At 41.0% G+C, this 21,139-nt stretch overlaps 1 protein-coding gene across 2 annotated transcripts in view; it reads right to left on the bottom strand.

Annotated features, from left to right (window-relative positions):
- ZNF652 (zinc finger protein 652) overlaps positions 1 to 21,139 on the bottom strand; it is a 320,040-nt gene that overhangs the window by 88,776 nt on the left and 210,125 nt on the right. For both annotated transcript variants that reach the window (XM_053700175.1, XM_053700180.1), the window contains one exon: positions 6,484 to 6,599. In XM_053700175.1, the coding sequence (XP_053556150.1) occupies positions 6,484 to 6,599 (116 nt within the window). The remainder of the gene's footprint in view (positions 1 to 6,483; positions 6,600 to 21,139) is intronic.

Below are 21,139 nucleotides of genomic sequence, written 5' to 3'. Positions count from 1 at the left end.
CTGAGCCACCGAAGGGCGCGGAATGGAATGAAGAACACGGCAGGAATTTAGAAGCTTTGATAACCTGGACTCCGTCAGGTAAATTTTCATTTCTACAGAATCTATCAGAGTCCCTAGGAAGAAAACTCTTGTGAGTGGGGATAGAGAACTCTTTTCCTCGTTCACTTTCCACCCATGCGATCTCAGAAATGCCAGTACTACGTCCATATGAGACTTGGCAATTTGGAAGTTTGACGCCTGTATCAGGATGTCGTCTAAATAAAGGGCCACTGCTATGCCCCGCGGCCTTAGGACCGCCAGAAGCGACCCTAGAACCTTCGTAAAGATTCTTGGGGCTGTAGCGAATCCAAAGGGAAGAGCTACAAACTGGTGATGCCTGTCTAGAAAGGCAAACCTGAGAAACCGATGATGATCTTTGTTATCGGAATGTGAAGATAAGCATCCTTTAAATCCACTGTAGTCATATATTGACCCTCCTGGATCATAGGTAGGATGGTAAGAATAGTTTCCATCTTGAATGATGGAACTCTGAGGAATTTGTTTAAGATCTTTAGATCCAAAATTGGTCTGAAGGTTCCCTCTTTTTTGGGAACCACAAACAGATTTGAGTAGAAACCCTGTCCCTGTTCCTTCTTTGGAACTGGATGGATCACTTCCATAACTAGGAGGTCTCGTACACAGTGTAAGAATGCCTCTCTCTTTATCTGGTTTGCAGATAATTGTGAAAGGTGAAATCTCCCTTTTGGGGGGGGAAGCTTTGAAGTCCAGAAGATATCCCTGGGATATAATTTCCAACACCCAGGGATCCTGGACATCTCTTGCCCACGCCTGGGCGAAGAGCGAAAGTCTGCCCCCTACTAGATCCGTTAGCGGATAGGGGGCCGTTCCTTCATGCTGTCTTAGAGGCAGCAGCAGGCTTTTTTGCCTGCTTACCTTTGTCCCAGGTCTGGTTTGGACTGAGCAAAAGTTCCCTCTTGTTTGCATTAGAGGAAGTTGATGCCGCACTTGCCTTGAAGTTTCGAAAGGCACGAAAATTAGACTGTTTGGCCCTTGATTTGGACCTGTCCTGAGGAAGGGCATGACCTTTTCCTCCAGTGATATCAGCAATAATCTCCTTCAAACCAGGCCCGAATAGGGTCTGCCCCTTGAAGGGAATGTTAAGCAGCTTAGATTTTGAAGTCACGTCAGCTGACCACGATTTAAGCCATAGCGCCCTGCACTTCTATATAGCAAAACCAGAATTCTTAGCCGTTAGTTTAGTCAAATGAACAATGGCATCAGAAAACAAAGGAATTGGCTAGCTTAAGTGCTCTAAGCTTGCCAAGTATGTCATCCAATGGAGTCGCTACCTGTAAAGCCTCTTCCAGAGACTCAAACCAGAACGCCGCAGCAGCAGTGACAGGAGCAATGCATGCAAGGGGCTGTAGGATAAAACCTTATTGAATAAACATTTTCTTAAGGTAACCTTCTAATTTTTTATCCATTGGATCTAAAAAAGCACAACTGTCCTCGACAGGGATAGTAGTACGCTTTGCTAAAGTAGAAACTGCTCCCTCCACCTTAGGAACTGTCTGTCATAAGTTCCGTGTGGTGGCGTCCATTGGAAACATTTTTCTAAAAATAGGAGGGTAAGAGAATGGCACACCTGGTCTATCCCATTCCTTAGTAATAATTTCGGTAAACCTTTTAGGTATTGGAAAAACATCAGTACACACCGGCACTGCATAGTATTTATCCAGTCTACACAATTTCTCTGGCACTGCAATTGTATCACAGTCATTCAGAGCAGCTAAAACCTCCCTGAGAAACACGCGGAGGTGTTCAAGCTTAAATTTAAATGTAGAAATATCAGAATCAGGTTGCATCATCTTTCCTGAGTCAGAAACATCACCCACAGACTGAAGCTCTCCTTCCTCAGCTTCTGCATATTGTGAGGCAGTATCAGACATGGTTCTTAAAGCGTCAGTATGCTCTGCATTTCGTCTAACCCCAGAGCTATCTCGCTTACCTCTAAATTCAGGTAGTCTGGTTAATACCGCTGACAGTGTATTATCCATGACTGCCGCCATGTCTTGTAAAGTAATCGCTATGGGCGCCCTAGATGTACTTGGCGCCATTTGAGCGTGAGTCCCTTGAGCGGGAGTCAAAGGATCTGACACGTGGGGAGAGTTAGTCGGCATAACTTCCCCCTCGTCAGATTCCTCTGGTGATAAAATTTTTTAAAGACAGAATATGATCTTTATTGCTTAAAGTGAAATCAGTACATTTGGTACACATTCTAAGAGGGGGTTCCACCATGGCTTTTAAACATAATGAACAAGGAGTTTCCTCTATGTCAGACATGTTTGTACAGACTAGCAATGAGACTAGCAAGCTTGGAAAACACTTTAAATCAAGTTAACAAGCAAATATAAAAAACGGTACTGTGCCTTTATGAGAAACAAATTTTGTCAAAATTTGAAAAACAGTGAAAAAAGGCAGTAAATCAAACGAAATTTTTACAGTGTATGTAATAAGTTAACAGAGCATTGCACCCACTTGCAAATGGATGATTAACCCCTTAATTCAAAAAACGGATCAAAAAAACGATAGACGTTTTTTAACAGACACAACAAACTGCCACAGCCTGCTGTGGCCCTACCTTCCCCAATAAACGACTTTGGAAAGCCTTTGAGCCCTTTAGAGATGTCCTATAGCATACAGGGGACTCCTGAGGGAAGCTGGATGTCACAATTTGTAATTTTAACTGCAACAACTGTAACTTTTATACTACAACAGTGGAAAGCCTCAGGAAACTGTTTCTAGGCAAAATTTAAGCCAGCCATGTGGAAAAAACTAGGCCCCAATAAAGTTTTATCACCAAAGCATATATAAAAACGATTAAACATGCCAGCAAATGTTTTATATTGCAATTTTATAAGGGTACTACCCCTGAGAGTAAGCATGATACCAGTCGCTATTAAATCACTGCATTCAGGCTTAACTTGCATTAATCCGGTATTAGCAGCATTTTCTAGCATTTTCCATTTCTAGAAAAAATTGTAACTGCACATACCTCATAGCAGAGTAACCTGCACGCCATTCTCCCGCTGAAGTTACCTCTCTCCTCAGACATATGTGAGAACAGCAATGGATCTTAGTTACAACATGCTAAGATCATAGAAAACTCAGGTAGATTCTTCTATTTACTGCCTGGGATAAAATAGTACAACTCCGGTACCATTTAAAATAAACTTTTGATTGAAGATAAAAAACTAACTATATTTCACCACTCTCTCTTACTACCTCCATGCGTGTTGAGAGTTGCAAGAGAATGAATGGATATGGCAGTTAGGGGAGGAGCTATGCAGCAGCTCTGCTGTGGGTGTCCTCTTGCAACTTCCTGTTGGGAATGAGAATATCCCACAAGTAATGGATGATCCGTGGACTGGATACACCTTACAAGAGAAAATGAAACAATCTTACTATAATCTATGCCATGGAACAGGAACCCGGCCCTTCAAGTGTGACAGGTTAGTAGCCTCGCTCCTGACATGGACTTGAGTGAAGAAAGCAGGCAGCGAAACTCGTCAACGTTGATTGCTTATGGAGCGGTTAATATGAGACGGGATGGTTTCACAGAAAGACTCTCCCTGCATCTCCGGACTCTAACTTTCGCCCAGGCTCTGACTGAGAGGCTGACAGGTCTACTTAAGACTCCAGTCCCAATGCGAAGAGTACTACCCTCCATAAGAGACTACTTCAAAACTCCTCTGCCATCCTCCTGTGACAAAAGGCAAAGAATGACTGGGGGATGAGGGAAGTGGGGGAGGTATTTAAGCCTTTGTCTGGGGTGTCTTTGCCTCCTCCTGGTGGCCAGGTTCTTAATTCCCAAAAGTAATGAATGAAGCTGTGGACTCTCCTCCCCTTTAGATGGAAAAAGAGAGAACAGAGTAAACCTACTCTGGCTTTCTAAACTAGGGCAGCAAATATGTTAGGAAAACGCAGAAAGGCCCACCTTACAAGTTCCTAACTGCTTAAAAGCCACCACTGCCCTACTGAAGAGACTAATGTGGAGTACGGCTAGACCCAATCTTGAGAGGAAAGATCAGAGTAAACCTACTCTGGCTTTCAAAATAATAAAATCTTGATTGAATAAATCCAATCTTTTTCAGACACCAAAACTTTACCTCCTCCATGTACAGAGGCAAAGAAAATGACGGGGGGTTGTGGGAAGGGAAATGATACTTAACAGTTTTGACTGTGGTGCTCTTTGCCTCCTCCTGCTGGCCAGGAGTGGTTTTCCCCAACAGTAATTGATGAAGCCGTGGACTCACCATATCAAAAGAAAGAAAGAACAGAGTAACCAACTCTGGCTTTCTGTACCATGGGCAGAAATGTGTTAGGAAACAAAGCAAGGACTACCTCACAACTTCCTAAATGTTTAAAAGCCACCACTACTCTACTGAAGAGATTTAGTGGACTCAGCTAAACCCAAATCCTTGCTTGCAGGGAAAAGTACCCAAAAAAGGAATTCATTTCTTCAGACACAAAACTTCACATCCTCCATTGACAGAGGCAAAGAGAATGACTGGGGATTATGGGTAGGGGAGTGACACTTAACTGCTTTGCTGTGGTGCTTTTTGTCTCCTCCTGTTGGCCAGGGGTGATATTCCCACTAGTAATTGAATGACGTTGTGGACTCTCCATATCTTAGGAAAGAAAACTAAGTTTTTGAAAGTGCTATAAAATGCTATTACAAGGTGTATGGTGTATAAATATATGTCAATATTGATGGCAATGTATCACAGTAAGGGGCTAATCTAAAACACAAGTATTCAAACTTCATGATTAAACTAGTTTCCACTTTGCAGGCTACTTGGCACACATGAGACTACCAAAACAAATACGGATAGCTCCAAAAAGGTAGAGAGTAATCAGCTTACCATTGTATGAAGGAAGCTCCAGCCGTCATTATTCAATTTGTGTCGTGACAATAGATCAATGTTTATATGATAGTAATATAATACTATTGATGTCTCTAAGGAATAAGATTGCAGTCAAAAAGGCAAGCGTGTGACATATACCAATACAAATTGACAGTTTTTTGACACATACTGGAAGTGTAATTAAAAAAAAAAAAAGAATTGTACTTCAAAAATAAAAAATCGTATTGTATATCCATAAAAACAAAAAGTAATTCCAAAAAACAAGTGTACTTCCAAAAAAAATAATTGTATTTGTAATTAAAGATTTGTATTCTAAAAAACTAAAAATGATATCCCCCTCACCCACCAAAAAAAAAATTGTATTTGAACATTTAGAATTGTATTCGTATATGTCACAATTTATGTACAATGATAAAGAATCACACACGCTTGCCTTTTTATAGCAATCTTATTCCATATGTCTCCATGACAGAACAGGTATTGTGTGGTTGTTTATTGGGTCATATAATAGATATTTCACCTGGGGAGAGCGGTGGAGTAGCTAAAGAGTAGCTCACTGTAGACCAGGGGATTGGTGGACAAGTCCACATTTTACCCGGGAGTCCTGCAACATTTCTCACTGAGGAAAGACCTTTCACTGCCTAGCTGATAACTCGGTCTGTCCCACTGAACGACAGGTTACTATGAGGACAGTAAGATCGGTTAGAGGATTCCCTCTCATCAAAGAGTTGATATGCACTTTACTTTCACCTCATCAAGGAGGCAAAAGAAAATGACTGAGGATCATGGAAATTAGGAATTTAAAGCTCTGGTGTGTTGGGATATCTATTGCTCCCTCCTAGTTGCCAGGAGGAGAATATTCCCACACATGATAACTAGTGGACTCTCATCTTTCGAAAGAAAACTTTTTTATTTTTATTAGCATTGCTATTATGCACATAAATACTTGTTAAAAGGATATAGAGGCCATAAACTGACAGACGACCAGACTGCAACATACAACCAGAATAAAGAAAAATACATTGTGGGGCTCAATGGGAATCCTTAGAAAGCTTAAAAAAAGTGTGTAAATTCCTCTGAGGAATTACCCTGCAAAATGCTTTCAAATTAAACTTCAAAACAGAGCTACGGTCTAAACAACATAACTCCAAAATGATAGACAGGAGATCAACAAGAAGAGGAAGGGTTTATAGAGAAGGCAATGTAATGAAAATTTCTGTGACAAACTCAGAGATTCCACAGGACACGTCACTTGAGCATGAAAGGTGTCAGAGACAGAGATAAGGAAAGAGAACAAACAGTGAAAGCACATAGAGGAGAGAAAGAAGTGAGAGAAAGAGATGCGAGAAAAAGAGAAGTGAGAGAAAGAGAAGCGAGAGAAAGAGAAGAGAGAGAGATAACAGAGAGAAGAGGAAAGAGACACAAGAAGAACAGAAGAAGACATGCAAGAGGTAGGGAGAAACAAGAGAATTAAGAAAGGGAGAAAAACAATAAGGTTGTGCTTTTGTTCAAATGAGAGAGAACACGGACAAATAGAGAAGTCTTGTTTTCTTACCTCACAACGGAAAGGTTTCTCTCCTGAGTGCTGCAGGGAGTGAACCTTCAGAGACATACTCCTTTTGAAGGACTTCCCACATGTCTCACATGTGAACGGCATGTCTTTTGTGTGAGCTGTATGAGAAAACACAGTAAAAAAACACTAAGGACCTGATATATCCCCAAACTCTCCCTGGTAACTGCAATACCCAGCCTTGGACGATAAAAAAAGAAATGTCCAATCAAAAAGAAAAGGTACAAAGGAAATAAAATATATTATAAAGGTGTTCAGAGCGCCTCAAATGGGCTAGGTGTTGTACAATGTGTAGAGTGTGTATTTAGAAATATTTTAATTGTAAATCTAGTACTTTACACAAGCATAAAACATGCCACGATGGGTACAGTGGTAATAAATGACGATAAAAACAATAAGATGTGGATCCACTCTTGTACAAATTAAATATTGAATATATCTATATAAAAACACTGAATATAAAATGATGCAGAGGCAATAATAATAGTAGCTAAATACACACAGAGAGAAGCACACTAATAATAGTAGCCCCAATAAAAAATATGAGAAAGTTAAAATTCAAAACAATGTCTGAAAGAAATCAATCCAATGTGTGGATTAAAAAATACAGTAAATCAAATGAATGGATTGCTGATATCGACTAGGAGGAGGATACCATAAGAGATATTGTGTACCAGTGTTGGTGGTGATAATGTGTATAAAAAAGGGAGTGAAAAATTATCCTTAGTAATTGCAAATATAAAGAAAACAGACAGTGTCAACTTGCTTATTCAAAAGTGAAAAAAATGATGCGAAAAAATGAAAAAAATACAAAGGAAAAAATGAAAAAATGCTGCTCAAAAAATGAAAAAAAGACAACAAAGTCAGTGATCAAAAAAAAAAAAAAAAAAGGAAAAAAAAAGAACAAAGTCAGTGATTGTAATCTAACAAACAAAATCCTAAAAAAGGCTAAATGTGAAGATCCAAATAAAAGTTAATAATGTGTAGAAAAACAGAATTTATGCTTACCTGATAAATTACTTTCTCCAACGGTGTGTCCGGTCCACGGCGTCATCCATTACTTGTGGGAATATTCTCTTCCCTAACAGGAAATGGCAAAGAGCACAGCAAAAGATGTCCATATAGCCCCTCCTTGGCTCCGCCCCCCCAGTCATTCGACCAACGGTTAGGAGAAAAAAAGGAGAAACTATAGGGTGCCGTGGTGACTGTAGTGTATAGAGAAAGAAATTTTTCAAACCTGATTAAAAAAACCAGGGCGGGCCGTGGACCGGACACACCGTTGGAGAAAGTAATTTATCAGGTAAGCATAAATTCTGTTTTCTCCAACATTGGTGTGTCCGGTCCACGGCGTCATCCATTACTTGTGGGAACCAATACCAAAGCTTTAGGACACGGATGAAGGGAGGGAGCAAATCAGGTTACCTAAACGGAAGGCACCACGGCTTGCAAGACCTTTCTCCCAAAAACAGCCTCCGAAGAAGCAAAAGTATCAAATTTGTAAAATTTGGCAAAAGTGTGCAGAGAAGACCAAGTCGCTGCCTTACAGATCTGATCAACAGAAGCCTCGTTCTTGAAGGCCCATGTGGAAGCCACAGCTCTAGTGGAGTGAGCTGTGATTCGTTCAGGAGGCTGCCATCCGGCAGTCTCATAAGCCAATCGGATAATGCTTTTCAGCCAGAAAGACAGAGAGGTAGCCGTAGCTTTTTGACCTCTCCTCTTACCAGAGTAAACGAACAAAGATGAGGTTTGTCTAAAATCCTTAGTTGCTTCTAAATAGAACTTTAAAGCACGAACTACATCTAAATTGTGTAACAAACGTTCCTTCTTTGAAACTGGATTCGGACACAGAGAAGGAACAACTATTTCCTGGTTAATATTCCTGTTGGAAACAACTTTCGGAAGAAAACCAGGCTTAGTACGCAAAACGAAGTTATCTGCATGGAACACCAGATAGGGTGGATTACACTGCAAAGCAGATAATTCAGAAACTCTTCTTGCAGAAGAAATAGCAACCAAAAACAGAACTTTCCAAGATAGTAACTTGATATCTATGGAATGTAGAGGTTGAAACGGAACCCCTTGAAAAACTGAAAGAACTAAATTTAGACTCCAAGGAGGAGTCAAAGGTCTGTAAACAGGCTTGATTCTGACCAAAGCCTGTACAAAAGCTTGTATATCTGGCACAGCTGCCAGTCGTTTGTGTAACAAGACAGATAAGGCAGAAATCTGTCCTTTTAGAGAACTCGCTGACAATCCCTTATCCAAACCTTCCTGAAGAAAGGAGAGGATCTTAGGAATTTTAATCTTACTCCAGGAGAATCCCTTGGATTCACACCAACAGATATATCTTTTCCATATTTTATGGTAAATCTTTCTAGTAATCAAAGAAGAAGTATAGGATCCAGCTTTATGCAAATAAAATCCATCTTTATTGGCAAAGTTAAAACGCCAAGAGTGGCTCAGCGAACAGCATACATAGATAGTAAGCAAAAACCAGTGTGTGAGCGTGACACCACGGCTTACATGTTTCGGCGCTCAGCCGTAATCATAGCCATAGGTGTCATGCAGGTGAATGCAAGTTTAAAAAACTGTGTTACAATTGTGATTGGTTAAAAACAATGAATACAAAACACGCCCACACCAGGTAAAGAGTAATTTGATTAACCCTTAGTATCCAAGCTACGCTACAGTAAGAGTACACACACTAAAGTATATATAAGATAAATCCTTAGAAATATGAACAAATTTCTAAAATAGAAAACTCATAATGATGATAAGAGAACATTGTGGGAAGAATTACCCTAACTGACGCAAAATATTTCTGCACTAAATGTCATTATAGTTAGCAAGCACTAAAGCATCATGTATATATTTTACATTTTACAGATTCTCAAATGGCATATTGAAACTTGAATTTAGAGTAATAATAATATTAATTCACTGTAATAAGAACCCTTACAGTATTATGTCTCCCAGGTATGTACCCCATTAAAGAATGTAGTTATGTATTCGCATGTGTGAATATACATACACAGGTACGTGCGAGATACACATATATATTCGCACAGCTAGGAGGGCAAGCTGAAGTGTAACCTTCAATACATATGGAAGGATAGTTCAGAATAGATATTGAAAGAGCGAAACTCATCTAAAACACATCTAAAAGTACCGACAAAATGGGACAAAGGGATGGAATATAACCGAATATCAATACCCTTAAGTGAATAGTATGTATATGAAGTAGTTTGAATGTGAATGTTAGTGTTAATATTTGAAGTTATTCCCAGAAATTAATCAAATCATATCTTGAGTTTAAACCCAATGGTAATCTGGTTTTGAGGGTGTATATCCAATATACTTCCCTTTTGGCAAGTATGTTATCCAGATTGCCACCTCTCTTGGGCACCTTAGCTTGTTCTATTGCTGCCCATTTAAATGAGTTTAAGCTACTGTGATGTTTTGTGGCAAAATGTTGCACAAGTGGTGTGCTAGATGTACCCTTTGTAATAGTCGAAAAGTGTTCTCTAATACGGGAATTTATATCCCTAGAGGTTAACCCTATGTATTGAATATTACATAGGGTACATGTAATGATATATATAACGTTAGTGCTTTGACAATTTAAGCAAGTTTTGATAGGATATGTCTGTCCTGTTATTGCTGAGGTGAATTCTTTGGTAACCCATGCAAAGTCACATGGTTTGCATTTCTTATGGCCACACTTGAACATGCCCAGATGATGTAACCATGAGCTAGTATGACTTGAAGTCTGTTTTAATTCTGTGGGAGACAAAATGGAAGCCAAGGTAGGGCTCTTCTTGTAAGAGCACCTAACACCTTGTTTTACAGTTTCAACCAACTTCTCGTCAGCTGCTAATAGCGGGAAATGTTTCCTGACTATGTCACAGATTTGGGAATATTGTGTGCTAAAAGTTGTTACAAAATGTACACCTGAAAAATCTCTGTGTGTATTAGCAGGTTTATCCACCAAAAGTTGGTCTCTGTCCAGTTGGTCAACAGCTAATCTAGCCTGTCTAATGTGGCTACGGGTATATTTCCTCTCTTTTAGTCTTCTCTAGACAAACAGCCTCCTGCACATAGTCCTCATTCTTGCTACAATTTCTTTTAAGCCGAGTAAACTGGCCTTTAGCAACAGCATATGAAGTATTTTTAGGGTGGCAACTGGAGGCGTGCAGGAGGGTGTTGCCTGAGATAGGTTTACGGTACACTTTTGATACAATATTACCACTTCTGTCACCTGTAAGACACAAGTCTAAATAGTTGATAGAGTGACTGTCAGAGTGACTGTCAGTGGTGTATGTAAAGCTCAAGTCTCCAAATATACTGCTAACAATAGACTAGATGAACGAGTTAGCACATATGCAGTAGATACAGGAACACAGGAAATGTCATTATTGAATCAGGTTTTTCCTATGGACCCCCAGACAGAGGGTATAGGGGGGATGCAGGCCAACAACCAAGAGAGATATCCAGTAAGGGGAAACCGCACACAGACCAAATACAAATGAACAGTGTAGTCAACTTATCTTCAGCTACACTCACTCAAGATCAAATAGATGTACTATCTTTAGGCTTAGGGTTTGCACCCACTACAAACTTTGACATATTCCAGACACTCATAGATATCAACAAATTTGTCAGGAATATCACTTTAAAAAAATATTTTGCAGATACTACTCAAGAGACATCCGTTCTGGAACCAGATAGCTTCTGCACCACATCTATTACAGGCATAAATACCTTTTCAGAAACATGTGATCTCATATCTCTACACAATCTAGCAATTGAGAGCAACACAATATCAGGAACACTCAATAGGGCACACTCATTTAGAAATAAATCTACATTTTATCCAATACAAAACAGAGGACCTATAATTGAAACATTCCATGCACGAGTAGAATCTGATTTGCATAAATTAAAAGAGACCACTGAACGAACAACCAAAAATCTTACTAAAAAACAGACAGAAGCACTCAGGTCTTTACAGCAAAGATCGGATTTAGTAATCCGCCCATCAGACAAGGGGGGTACCGTTGTGGTACTCGATAGGCAGGATTACATATCAGAGGCACATAGACAACTCAACATCCCTACTGACTACTCGATTCTTCCCAGAAATCCAACAAATGAGTATAAGAAGCTCCTATTTGATATACTAGATGATGGCATTGAACATGGTTTCTTAGATGAAAACACAGCTGACTACCTTTATGTAAAATACCCAAGAATCCCAGTTTTCCATATGTTCCCTAAGGTTCATAAATCCCTTCACAACGTACAAGGCCGCCCTATAGTCAGCGGTATAGATTCTATCTTTGAAAGATTGTCCCAGTGGCTGGATGCTATTTTGCAGCCATTGGTCCATCTACTACCTTCATATACGAGGGATTCAAAACACATACTAAATCTTCTAACTAACATAAAATGGCAAATGAACTACCATTGGCTCTCAGTTGATGTAGTCTCACTATATTCTAGGATTCCACACAACAAGGGTATTGAAGCAGTAAGATATTATTTGGCAACACATACAGAATACACATCAGATTTTCAAAAATATATTCTAAGAATTCTGGAGTTCCTATTGACTCACAATTTTTTTACATTTGAAGGCAAATACTATGTACAAAAATGTGGCACAGCCATGGGGGCGAAATATGCCCCCTCTTATGCCAATTTATTTCTTGGCAAATGGGAGCTAGAAAATATCTTTGACCACAGCAACATATTCAGGTCCCACATCTGTTTCTTTAAACGCTATATCGACGACCTACTTCTTATCTGGTCAGGTCCCCCTGCAGACATCAAAAATTTCATTGACATGATAAATAAAAACAATTTAAACTTGAGCTTTACATACACCACTGACAGTCACTCTATCAACTATTTAGACTTGTGTCTTACAGGTGACAGAAGTGGTAATATTGTATCAAAAGTGTACCGTAAACCTATCTCAGGCAACACCCTCCTGCACGCCTCCAGTTGCCACCCTAAAAATACTTCATATGCTGTTGCTAAAGGCCAGTTTACTCGGCTTAAAAGAAATTGTAGCAAGAATGAGGACTATGTGCAGGAGGCTGTTTGTCTAGAGAAGAGACTAAAAGAGAGGAAATATACCCGTAGCCACATTAGACAGGCTAGATTAGCTGTTGACCAACTGGACAGAGACCAACTTTTGGTGGATAAACCTGCTAATACACACAGAGATTTTTCAGGTGTACATTTTGTAACAACTTTTAGCACACAATATTCCCAAATCTGTGACATAGTCAGGAAACATTTCCCGCTATTAGCAGCTGACGAGAAGTTGGTTGAAACTGTAAAACAAGGTGTTAGGTGCTCTTACAAGAAGAGCCCTACCTTGGCTTCCATTTTGTCTCCCACAGAATTAAAACAGACTTCAAGTCATACTAGCTCATGGTTACATCATCTGGGCATGTTCAAGTGTGGCCATAAGAAATGCAAACCATGTGACTTTGCATGGGTTACCAAAGAATTCACCTCAGCAATAACAGGACAGACATATCCTATCAAAACTTGCTTAAATTGTCAAAGCACTAACGTTATATATATCATTACATGTACCCTATGTAATATTCAATACATAGGGTTAACCTCTAGGGATATAAATTCCCGTATTAGAGAACACTTTTCGACTATTACAAAGGGTACATCTAGCACACCACTTGTGCAACATTTTGCCACAAAACATCACAGTAGCTTAAACTCATTTAAATGGGCAGCAATAGAACAAGCTAAGGTGCCCAAGAGAGGTGGCAATCTGGATAACATACTTGCCAAAAGGGAAGTATATTGGATATACACCCTCAAAACCAGATTACCATTGGGTTTAAACTCAAGATATGATTTGATTAATTTCTGGGAATAACTTCAAATATTAACACTAACATTCACATTCAAACTACTTCATATACATACTATTCACTTAAGGGTATTGATATTCGGTTATATTCCATCCCTTTGTCCCATTTTGTCGGTACTTTTAGATGTGTTTTAGATGAGTTTCGCTCTTTCAATATCTATTCTGAACTATCCTTCCATATGTATTGAAGGTTACACTTCAGCTTGCCCTCCTAGCTGTGCGAATATATATGTGTATCTCGCACGTACCTGTGTATGTATATTCACACATGCGAATACATAACTACATTCTTTAATGGGGTACATACCTGGGAGACATAATACTGTAAGGGTTCTTATTACAGTGAATTAATATTATTATTACTCTACATTCAAGTTTCAATATGCCATTTGAGAATCTGTAAAATGTAAAATATATACATGATGCTTTAGTGCTTGCTAACTATAATGACATTTAGTGCAGAAATATTTTGCGTCAGTTAGGGTAATTCTTCCCACAATGTTCTCTTATCATCATTATGAGTTTTCTATTTTAGAAATTTGTTCATATTTCTAAGGATTTATCTTATATATACTTTAGTGTGTGTACTCTTACTGTAGCGTAGCTTGGATACTAAGGGTTAATCAAATTACTCTTTACCTGGTGTGGGCGTGTTTTGTATTCATTGTTTTTAACCAATCACAATTGTAACACAGTTTTTTAAACTTGCATTCACCTGCATGACACCTATGGCTATGATTACGGCTGAGCGCCGAAACATGTAAGCCGTGGTGTCACGCTCACACACTGGTTTTTGCTTACTATCTATGTATGCTGTTCGCTGAGCCACTCTTGGCGTTTTAACTTTGCCAATAAAGATGGATTTTATTTGCATAAAGCTGGATCCTATACTTCTTCTTTGATTGCCTGTATCGCACCAGTTGGATCAGCTTATAGCCCTTACATACGGAGCACTTCTGTTGTAAAACCCGGGTGAAGCAAGAGCACCGCCCCCCTACCGGAGATCCTGCTACGTCACAAACAGACAACGCAGTGTACCTGTGTTCAGCCTGAAGCGCTGCTGGAGATTCTTACATTTTGCCGGTTGGTTTGGAGCAGACAGCCCACCGAATCGATTTCGGTTTGACCATGGAGGTCCCCCGGCATCCTTGATTTCCAGTCTGAGGTACTGCACGGCACATACAGATTCCGGGGGCGGTTAGGCTCCTTAAGGGTAAGTCCCGGACACAACAGCATTCACCTGTATGCACCTTGCACTTGCACTTACATATTGCATATTAGAAGAGGACTTCCCATATTTCTTTATATCATTTTAAATCTTTCTAGTCACAGGTTTTCTGGCTTGGACCAGATTATCTATCACAGAATCTGAAAACCCACGCTTGGATAAAATCAAACGTTCAATTTCCAAGCAGTCAGCTGTAGAGAAACTAGATTTGGATGTTCGAATGGACCTTGTATTAGAAGATCCTGTCTCAAAGGTAGCTTCCATGGTGGAGCCGATGACATATTCACCAGGTCTGCATACCAAGTCCTGCGCGGCCACGCAGGAGCTATCAGAATCACAGAGGCCTTCTCCTGTTTGATCCTGGCTACAAGCCTGGGGAGGAGAGGGAACGGTGGAAACGCATAAGCTAGGTTGAACGACCAAGGCGCCACTAATGCATCCACTAGAGTCGCCTTGGGATCCCTGGATCTGGACCCGTAGCAAGGAACCTTGAAGTTCTGACGGGACGCCATCAGATCCATGTCTGGAATGCCCCATAATTGGGTCAACTGGGAAAACACCTCCGGGTGGAGTTCCCACTCCCCCGGAAAGTCTGACGACTCAGGTAATCCGCCTCCCAGTTGTCTACTCCTGGGATGTGGATTGCAGATAGGTGGCAGGAGTGATCCTCCGCCCATTTGATGATTTTGGATACCTCTCTCATCGCCAAGGAACTCTTTGTTCCCCCCTGATGATTGATGTAAGCTACAGTCGTCATGTTGTCTGACTGGAATCTTATGAATCCGGCCTTCGCTAGTTGAGGCCAAGCTTGGAGAGCATTGAATATCGCTCTCAGTTCCAGTATGTTTATCAGAAGAAGGGACTCTTCCCGAGACCATAGACCCTGAGCTTTCAGGGAGTCCCAGACCGCGCCCCAGCCTAATAGACTGGCGTCGGTCATGACAATGACCCACTTTGGTCTGCGGAAACTCATTCCCTGAGACAGGTGATCCTGGGACAACCACCAACGGAGTGAGTCTCTGGTTATCTGGTCTACTAGAATCTTTGGGGACAAGTCTGTATAATCCCCATTCCACTGCTTGAGCATGCACAGTTGTAATGGTCTTAGATGAATTCGAGCAAAAGGAACTATATCCATTGCTGCCACCATCAACCCTACTACTTCCATGCACTGAGCTATGGAAGGCTGTAGAATAGAGAGAAGAACTTGACAAGCGTTTCGAAGCTTTGACTTTCTGACTTCTGTCAAGAAGATCTTCATTTCTAAAGAATCTATTATTGTTCCCAAAAAGGGAACTCTTGTCGACTGATACAGGGAACTCTTTTCTACGTTCACCTTCCACCCGTGAGATCTGAGAAAGGCTAGAACGATGTCTGTATGAGCCTTTGCCTTGGAAAGAGACGACGCTTGAATTAGAATATCGTCCAGGTAAGGTGCCACTGCAATGCCCCTTGGTCTTAGAACCGCTAGAAGGGACCCGAGCACTTTTGTGAAAATTCTGGGAGCAGTGGCTAGTCCGAATGGAAGAGCCACGAACTGATAATGTTTGTCCAGAAAGGCGAACCTTAGGAACTGATGATGATCTTTGTGGATAGGAATATGTAGATACGCATCCTTTAAATCCACGGTAGTCATATATTGACCCTCCTGGATTGCAGGTAAAATTGTTCGAATGGTTTCCATTTTGAACGATGGAACTCTGAGAAATTTGTTTAGAATTTTTAAATCCAGAATTGGTCTGAAGGTTCCCTCTTTTTTGGGAACTACAAACAGATTTGAGTAAAACCCCTGACCTTGTTCCACAGTTGGAACTGGGTGTATCACTCCCATCTTTAACAGGTCTTCTACACAATGTAAGAATGCCTGTCTCTTTATTTGGTTTGAAGATAAGTGAGAAATGTGGAACCTTCCCCTTGGGGGTAGTTCCTTGAATTCTAGAAGATAACCCTGAGAGACTATTTCTAGTGCCCAGGGATCCTGAACATCTCTTGCCCAAGCCTGAGCAAAGAGAGAGAGTCTGCCCCCTACTAGATCCGGTCCCGGATCGGGGGCTACCCCTTCATGCTGTTTTGGTAGCAGCAGCAGGCTTCTTGGCTTGTTTACCCTTGTTCCAGCCTTGCATTGGTTTCCAAGCTGGTTTAGTCTGGGAAGCGTTACCCTCTTGTCTAGAGGCTGCAGAGTTAGAAGCCGGTCCGTTCCTGAAGTTACGAAAGGAACGAAAATTGGACTTATTCTTAGCCTTGAAAGGCCTATCTTGTGGGAGGGCATGGCCCTTTCCCCCAGTGATATCTGAAATAATTTCCTTCAATTCTGGCCCAAAAAGGGTCTTACCTTTGAAAGGAATATTAAGCAATTTTGTCTTGGAAGATACATCCGCCGACCAAGACTTTAGCCAGAGCGCTCTACGCACCACAATTGCAAACCCTGAATTTTTCGCTGCTAATTTCACTAACTGCAAAGCGGCGTCTAAAATAAAGGAATTAGCTAACTTAAGTGCGTGAATTCTGTCCATGACCTCCTCATATGGAGTCTCCCTACTGAGCGACTTTTCCAGTTCCTCGAACCAGAACCACGCCGCTGTAGTGACAGGAATAATGCACGAAATAGATTGAAGGAGGTATCCTTGCTGTACAAAAATCTTTTTAAGCAAGCCCTCCAATTTTTTATCCATAGGATCTTTGAAAGCACAATTGTCCTCAATGGGAATGGTTGTGCGTTTGGCTAGTGTAGAAACCGCCCCCTCGACCTTAGGGACTGTTTGCCATGTGTCCTTCCTGGGGTCAACCATGGGGAACAATTTCTTAAATATAGGAGGAAGGACAAAAGGTATGCCTGGCTTCTCCCACTCCTTATTCACAATGTCCGCCACCCTTTTAGGTATCGGAAAGGCATCAGGGTGCACCGGGACCTCTAGGAACTTGTCCATCTTGCACAATTTTTCTGGGATGACCAGATTGTCACAATCATCCAGAGTAGATAGCACCTCCTTAAGTAATGCGCGGAGATGCTCTAATTTAAATTTAAATGTCACAACATCAGGTTCTGCCTGCTGAGAAATTCTTCCTGTATCAGAAATTTCTCCATCTGACAAACCCTCCCTCACTGCCACTTCAGACTGGTGTGAGGGTATGACAGATAAATTATCATCAGCGCCCTCCTGCTCTACAGTGTTTAAAACAGAGCAATCGCGCTTTCTCTGAAATGCTGGCATTTTGGATAAAATATTAGCTATGGAGTTATCCATTACTGCCGTAAATTGTTGCATAGTAACAAGCATTGGCGCGCTAGAAGTACTAGGGGTCGCCTGCGCGGGCATAACTGGTATAGACACAGAAGGAGAGGATGCAGAACTATCCCTACTTCCTTCATCTGAGGAATCATCCTGGGCAACCTTAATAAATGTGACAGTACTGTCCTTACTTTGTTTGGACGCTATGGCACAATTATCACATACATTTGAAGGAGCAACCACCTTGGCCTCCATACATACAGAACATGACTTATCTGAAGGTACAGACATGTTAAACAGGCTTAAACTGGTTAATAAAGCACAAAAACCGTTTTTAAACAAAACCGTTACTGTCTCTTTAAATGTTAAACAGGACACACTTTATTACTGAATATGTGAAAAACTATGAAGGAATTATCCAAACTTTACCAAAATTTCACCACAGTGTCTTAATGCATTCAAAGTATTGCACCCCAATTTTGAAGCTGTTAACCCTTAAAATGCAGAAACCGGAGCCGTTTTGCAATTTAACCCCACTACAGTCCCAGCCACAGCCTTTGCTGCGACTTCACTTATCCCAGGGGGGTATACGATACCAATTCCAGCCTTCTAGAAACGTTTTCTGTGGATACCAGACCCTCTCACATGCAGCTGCATGCACTGCACTCAAAAGAAACTGCGCAATAATGGCGCGAAAATGAGGCTCTGCCTACTACAGAGAAAGGCCCTTCCTGACTGGGAAGGGTGTTTTAACTAGTGCCTGGCGATAAAAACGTTCCCCAAATATTAAAAAGTTTGAAATCCACTTCAAAACCTTAATAATAACTTAAACAATCGATTTAGCCCTTAAAAGTGTCCACCAGTTATTAGCCCATAATAAGCCCTTTATTCTATCTGAGTCTAAGAAAATGGCTTACCGATCCCCATGAGGGAAAATGACAGCCTTCCAGCATAATAACCAGCCAAGAAAAAACAGATCCAAACGTTCTTATAAGAAAAAGGGACAAAAGGACAAAACTAAACATGTGTCATTTTCCTTTTCAGATACAGCTCTGTCTTCAACTGATGATGAACAAGTTTCTAGCATACTGGATCAGGCACACAAAGACCCGTTAAGTGGTAGTGAGGCCCCAGAGACAAGAGAATCACAAGAAATAAATCAATCAGAAGGTATGGCTAGCAGCTCAGAAGACATAGTACAGACAATAGAAATGCAGCATAGTAATGTAATGGGCTCTATACAGAATCAGGCAGAAACATCAGTCAGAAAGAAAACATCAGATATGAGTAATGCTAATACAATTAAAAGTAAAAAAAGAGATGAAAATCAGGTTTTTCAGCAGGCAGTAACAAAACAGGGAATAGGGGTTGTACACGAGAAAGGAAAAGGAGAGGTAAGCGGCCAAGTGACAAAAACAGAATTTATGTTTACCTGATAAATTACTTTCTCCAACGATGTGTCCGGTCCACGGCGTCATCCTTACTTGTGGGATATTCTCTTCCCCAACAGGAAATGGCAAAGAGCCCAGCAAAGCTGGTCACATGATCCCTCCTAGGCTCCGCCTTCCCCAGTCATTCGACCGACGTAAAGGAGGAAAATTTGCATAGGAGAAACCATATGATACCGTGGTGACTGTAGTTAAAGAAAATAAATTATCAGACCTGATTAAAAAACCAGGGCGGGCCGTGGACCGGACACACCGTTGGAGAAAGTAATTTATCAGGTAAACATAAATTCTGTTTTCTCCAACATAGGTGTGTCCGGTCCACGGCGTCATCCTTACTTGTGGGAACCAATACCAAAGCTTTAGGACACGGATGAAGGGAGGGAGCAAATCAGGTCACCTAGATGGAAGGCACCACGGCTTGCAAAACCTTTCTCCCAAAAATAGCCTCAGAAGAAGCAAAAGTATCAAACTTGTAAAATTTAGTAAAAGTGTGCAGTGAAGACCAAGTCGCTGCCTTACATATCTGATCAACAGAAGCCTCGTTCTTGAAGGCCCATGTGGAAGCCACAGCCCTAGTGGAATGAGCTGTGATTCTGTCAGGAGGCTGCCGTCCGGCAGTCTCGTAAGCCAATCTGATGATGCTTTTAATCCAAAAAGAGAGAGAGGTAGAAGTTGCTTTTTGACCTCTCCTTTTACCAGAATAAACAACAAACAAGGAAGATGTTTGTCTAAAATCCTTTGTAGCATCTAAATAGAATTTTAGAGCACGAACAACATCCAAATTGTGCAACAGACGTTCCTTCTTTGAAACTGGATTCGGACACAAAGAAGGTACGACTATCTCCTGGTTAATGTTTTTGTTAGAAACAACTTTCGGAAGAAAACCAGGTTTAGTACGTAAAACCACCTTATCTGCATGGAACACCAGATAAGGAGGAGAACACTGCAGAGCAGATAATTCTGAAACTCTTCTAGCAGAAGAAATTGCAACCAAAAACAAAACTTTCCAAGATAATAACTTAATATCAACGGAATGTAAGGGTTCAAACGGAACCCCCTGAAGAACTGAAAGAACTAAATTGAGACTCCAAGGAGGAGTCAAAGGTTTGTAAACAGGCTTGATTCTAACCAGAGCCTGAACAAAGGCTTGAACATCTGGCACAGCTGCCAGCTTTTTGTGAAGTAACACAGACAAGGCAGAAATCTGTCCCTTCAAGGAACTTGCAGATAATCCTTTCTCCAAACCTTCTTGAAGAAAGGATAGAATCTTAGGAATTTTTACCTTGTCCCAAGGGAATCCTTTAGATTCACACCAACAGATATATTTTTTCCATATTTTGTGGTAAATTTTTCTAGTTACAGGCTTTCTGGCCTGAACAAGAGTATCAATGACAGAATCTGAGAATCCTCGCTTTGATAAGATCAAGCGTTCAATCTCCAAGCAGTCAGTTGGAGTGAGACCAGATTCGGATGTTCGAACGGACCTTGAACAAGAAGGTCTCGTCTCAAAGGTAGCTTCCATGGTGGAGCCGATGACATATTCACCAGGTCTGCATACCAAGTCCTGCGTGGCCACGCAGGAGCTATCAAGATCACCGATGCCCTCTCCTGCTTGATCCTGGCTACCAGCCTGGGGATGAGAGGAAACGGCGGGAATACATAAGCTAGTTTGAAGGTCCAAGGTGCTACTAGTGCATCTACTAGAGTCGCCTTGAGATCCCTGGATCTGGACCCGTAGCAAGGAACCTTGAAGTTCTGACGAGAGGCCATCAGATCCATGTCTGGAATGCCCCACAGTTGAGTAATTTGGGCAAAGATTTCCGGATGG

The sequence above is a fragment of the Bombina bombina genome, chromosome 1 (assembly GCF_027579735.1).
Source record: "Bombina bombina isolate aBomBom1 chromosome 1, aBomBom1.pri, whole genome shotgun sequence".
Classification (NCBI taxonomy): Eukaryota; Metazoa; Chordata; class Amphibia; order Anura; family Bombinatoridae; genus Bombina; species Bombina bombina.
Note: the sequence above shows the minus strand (reverse complement) of the source record. Positions and strands in the feature narration are given on the sequence as shown.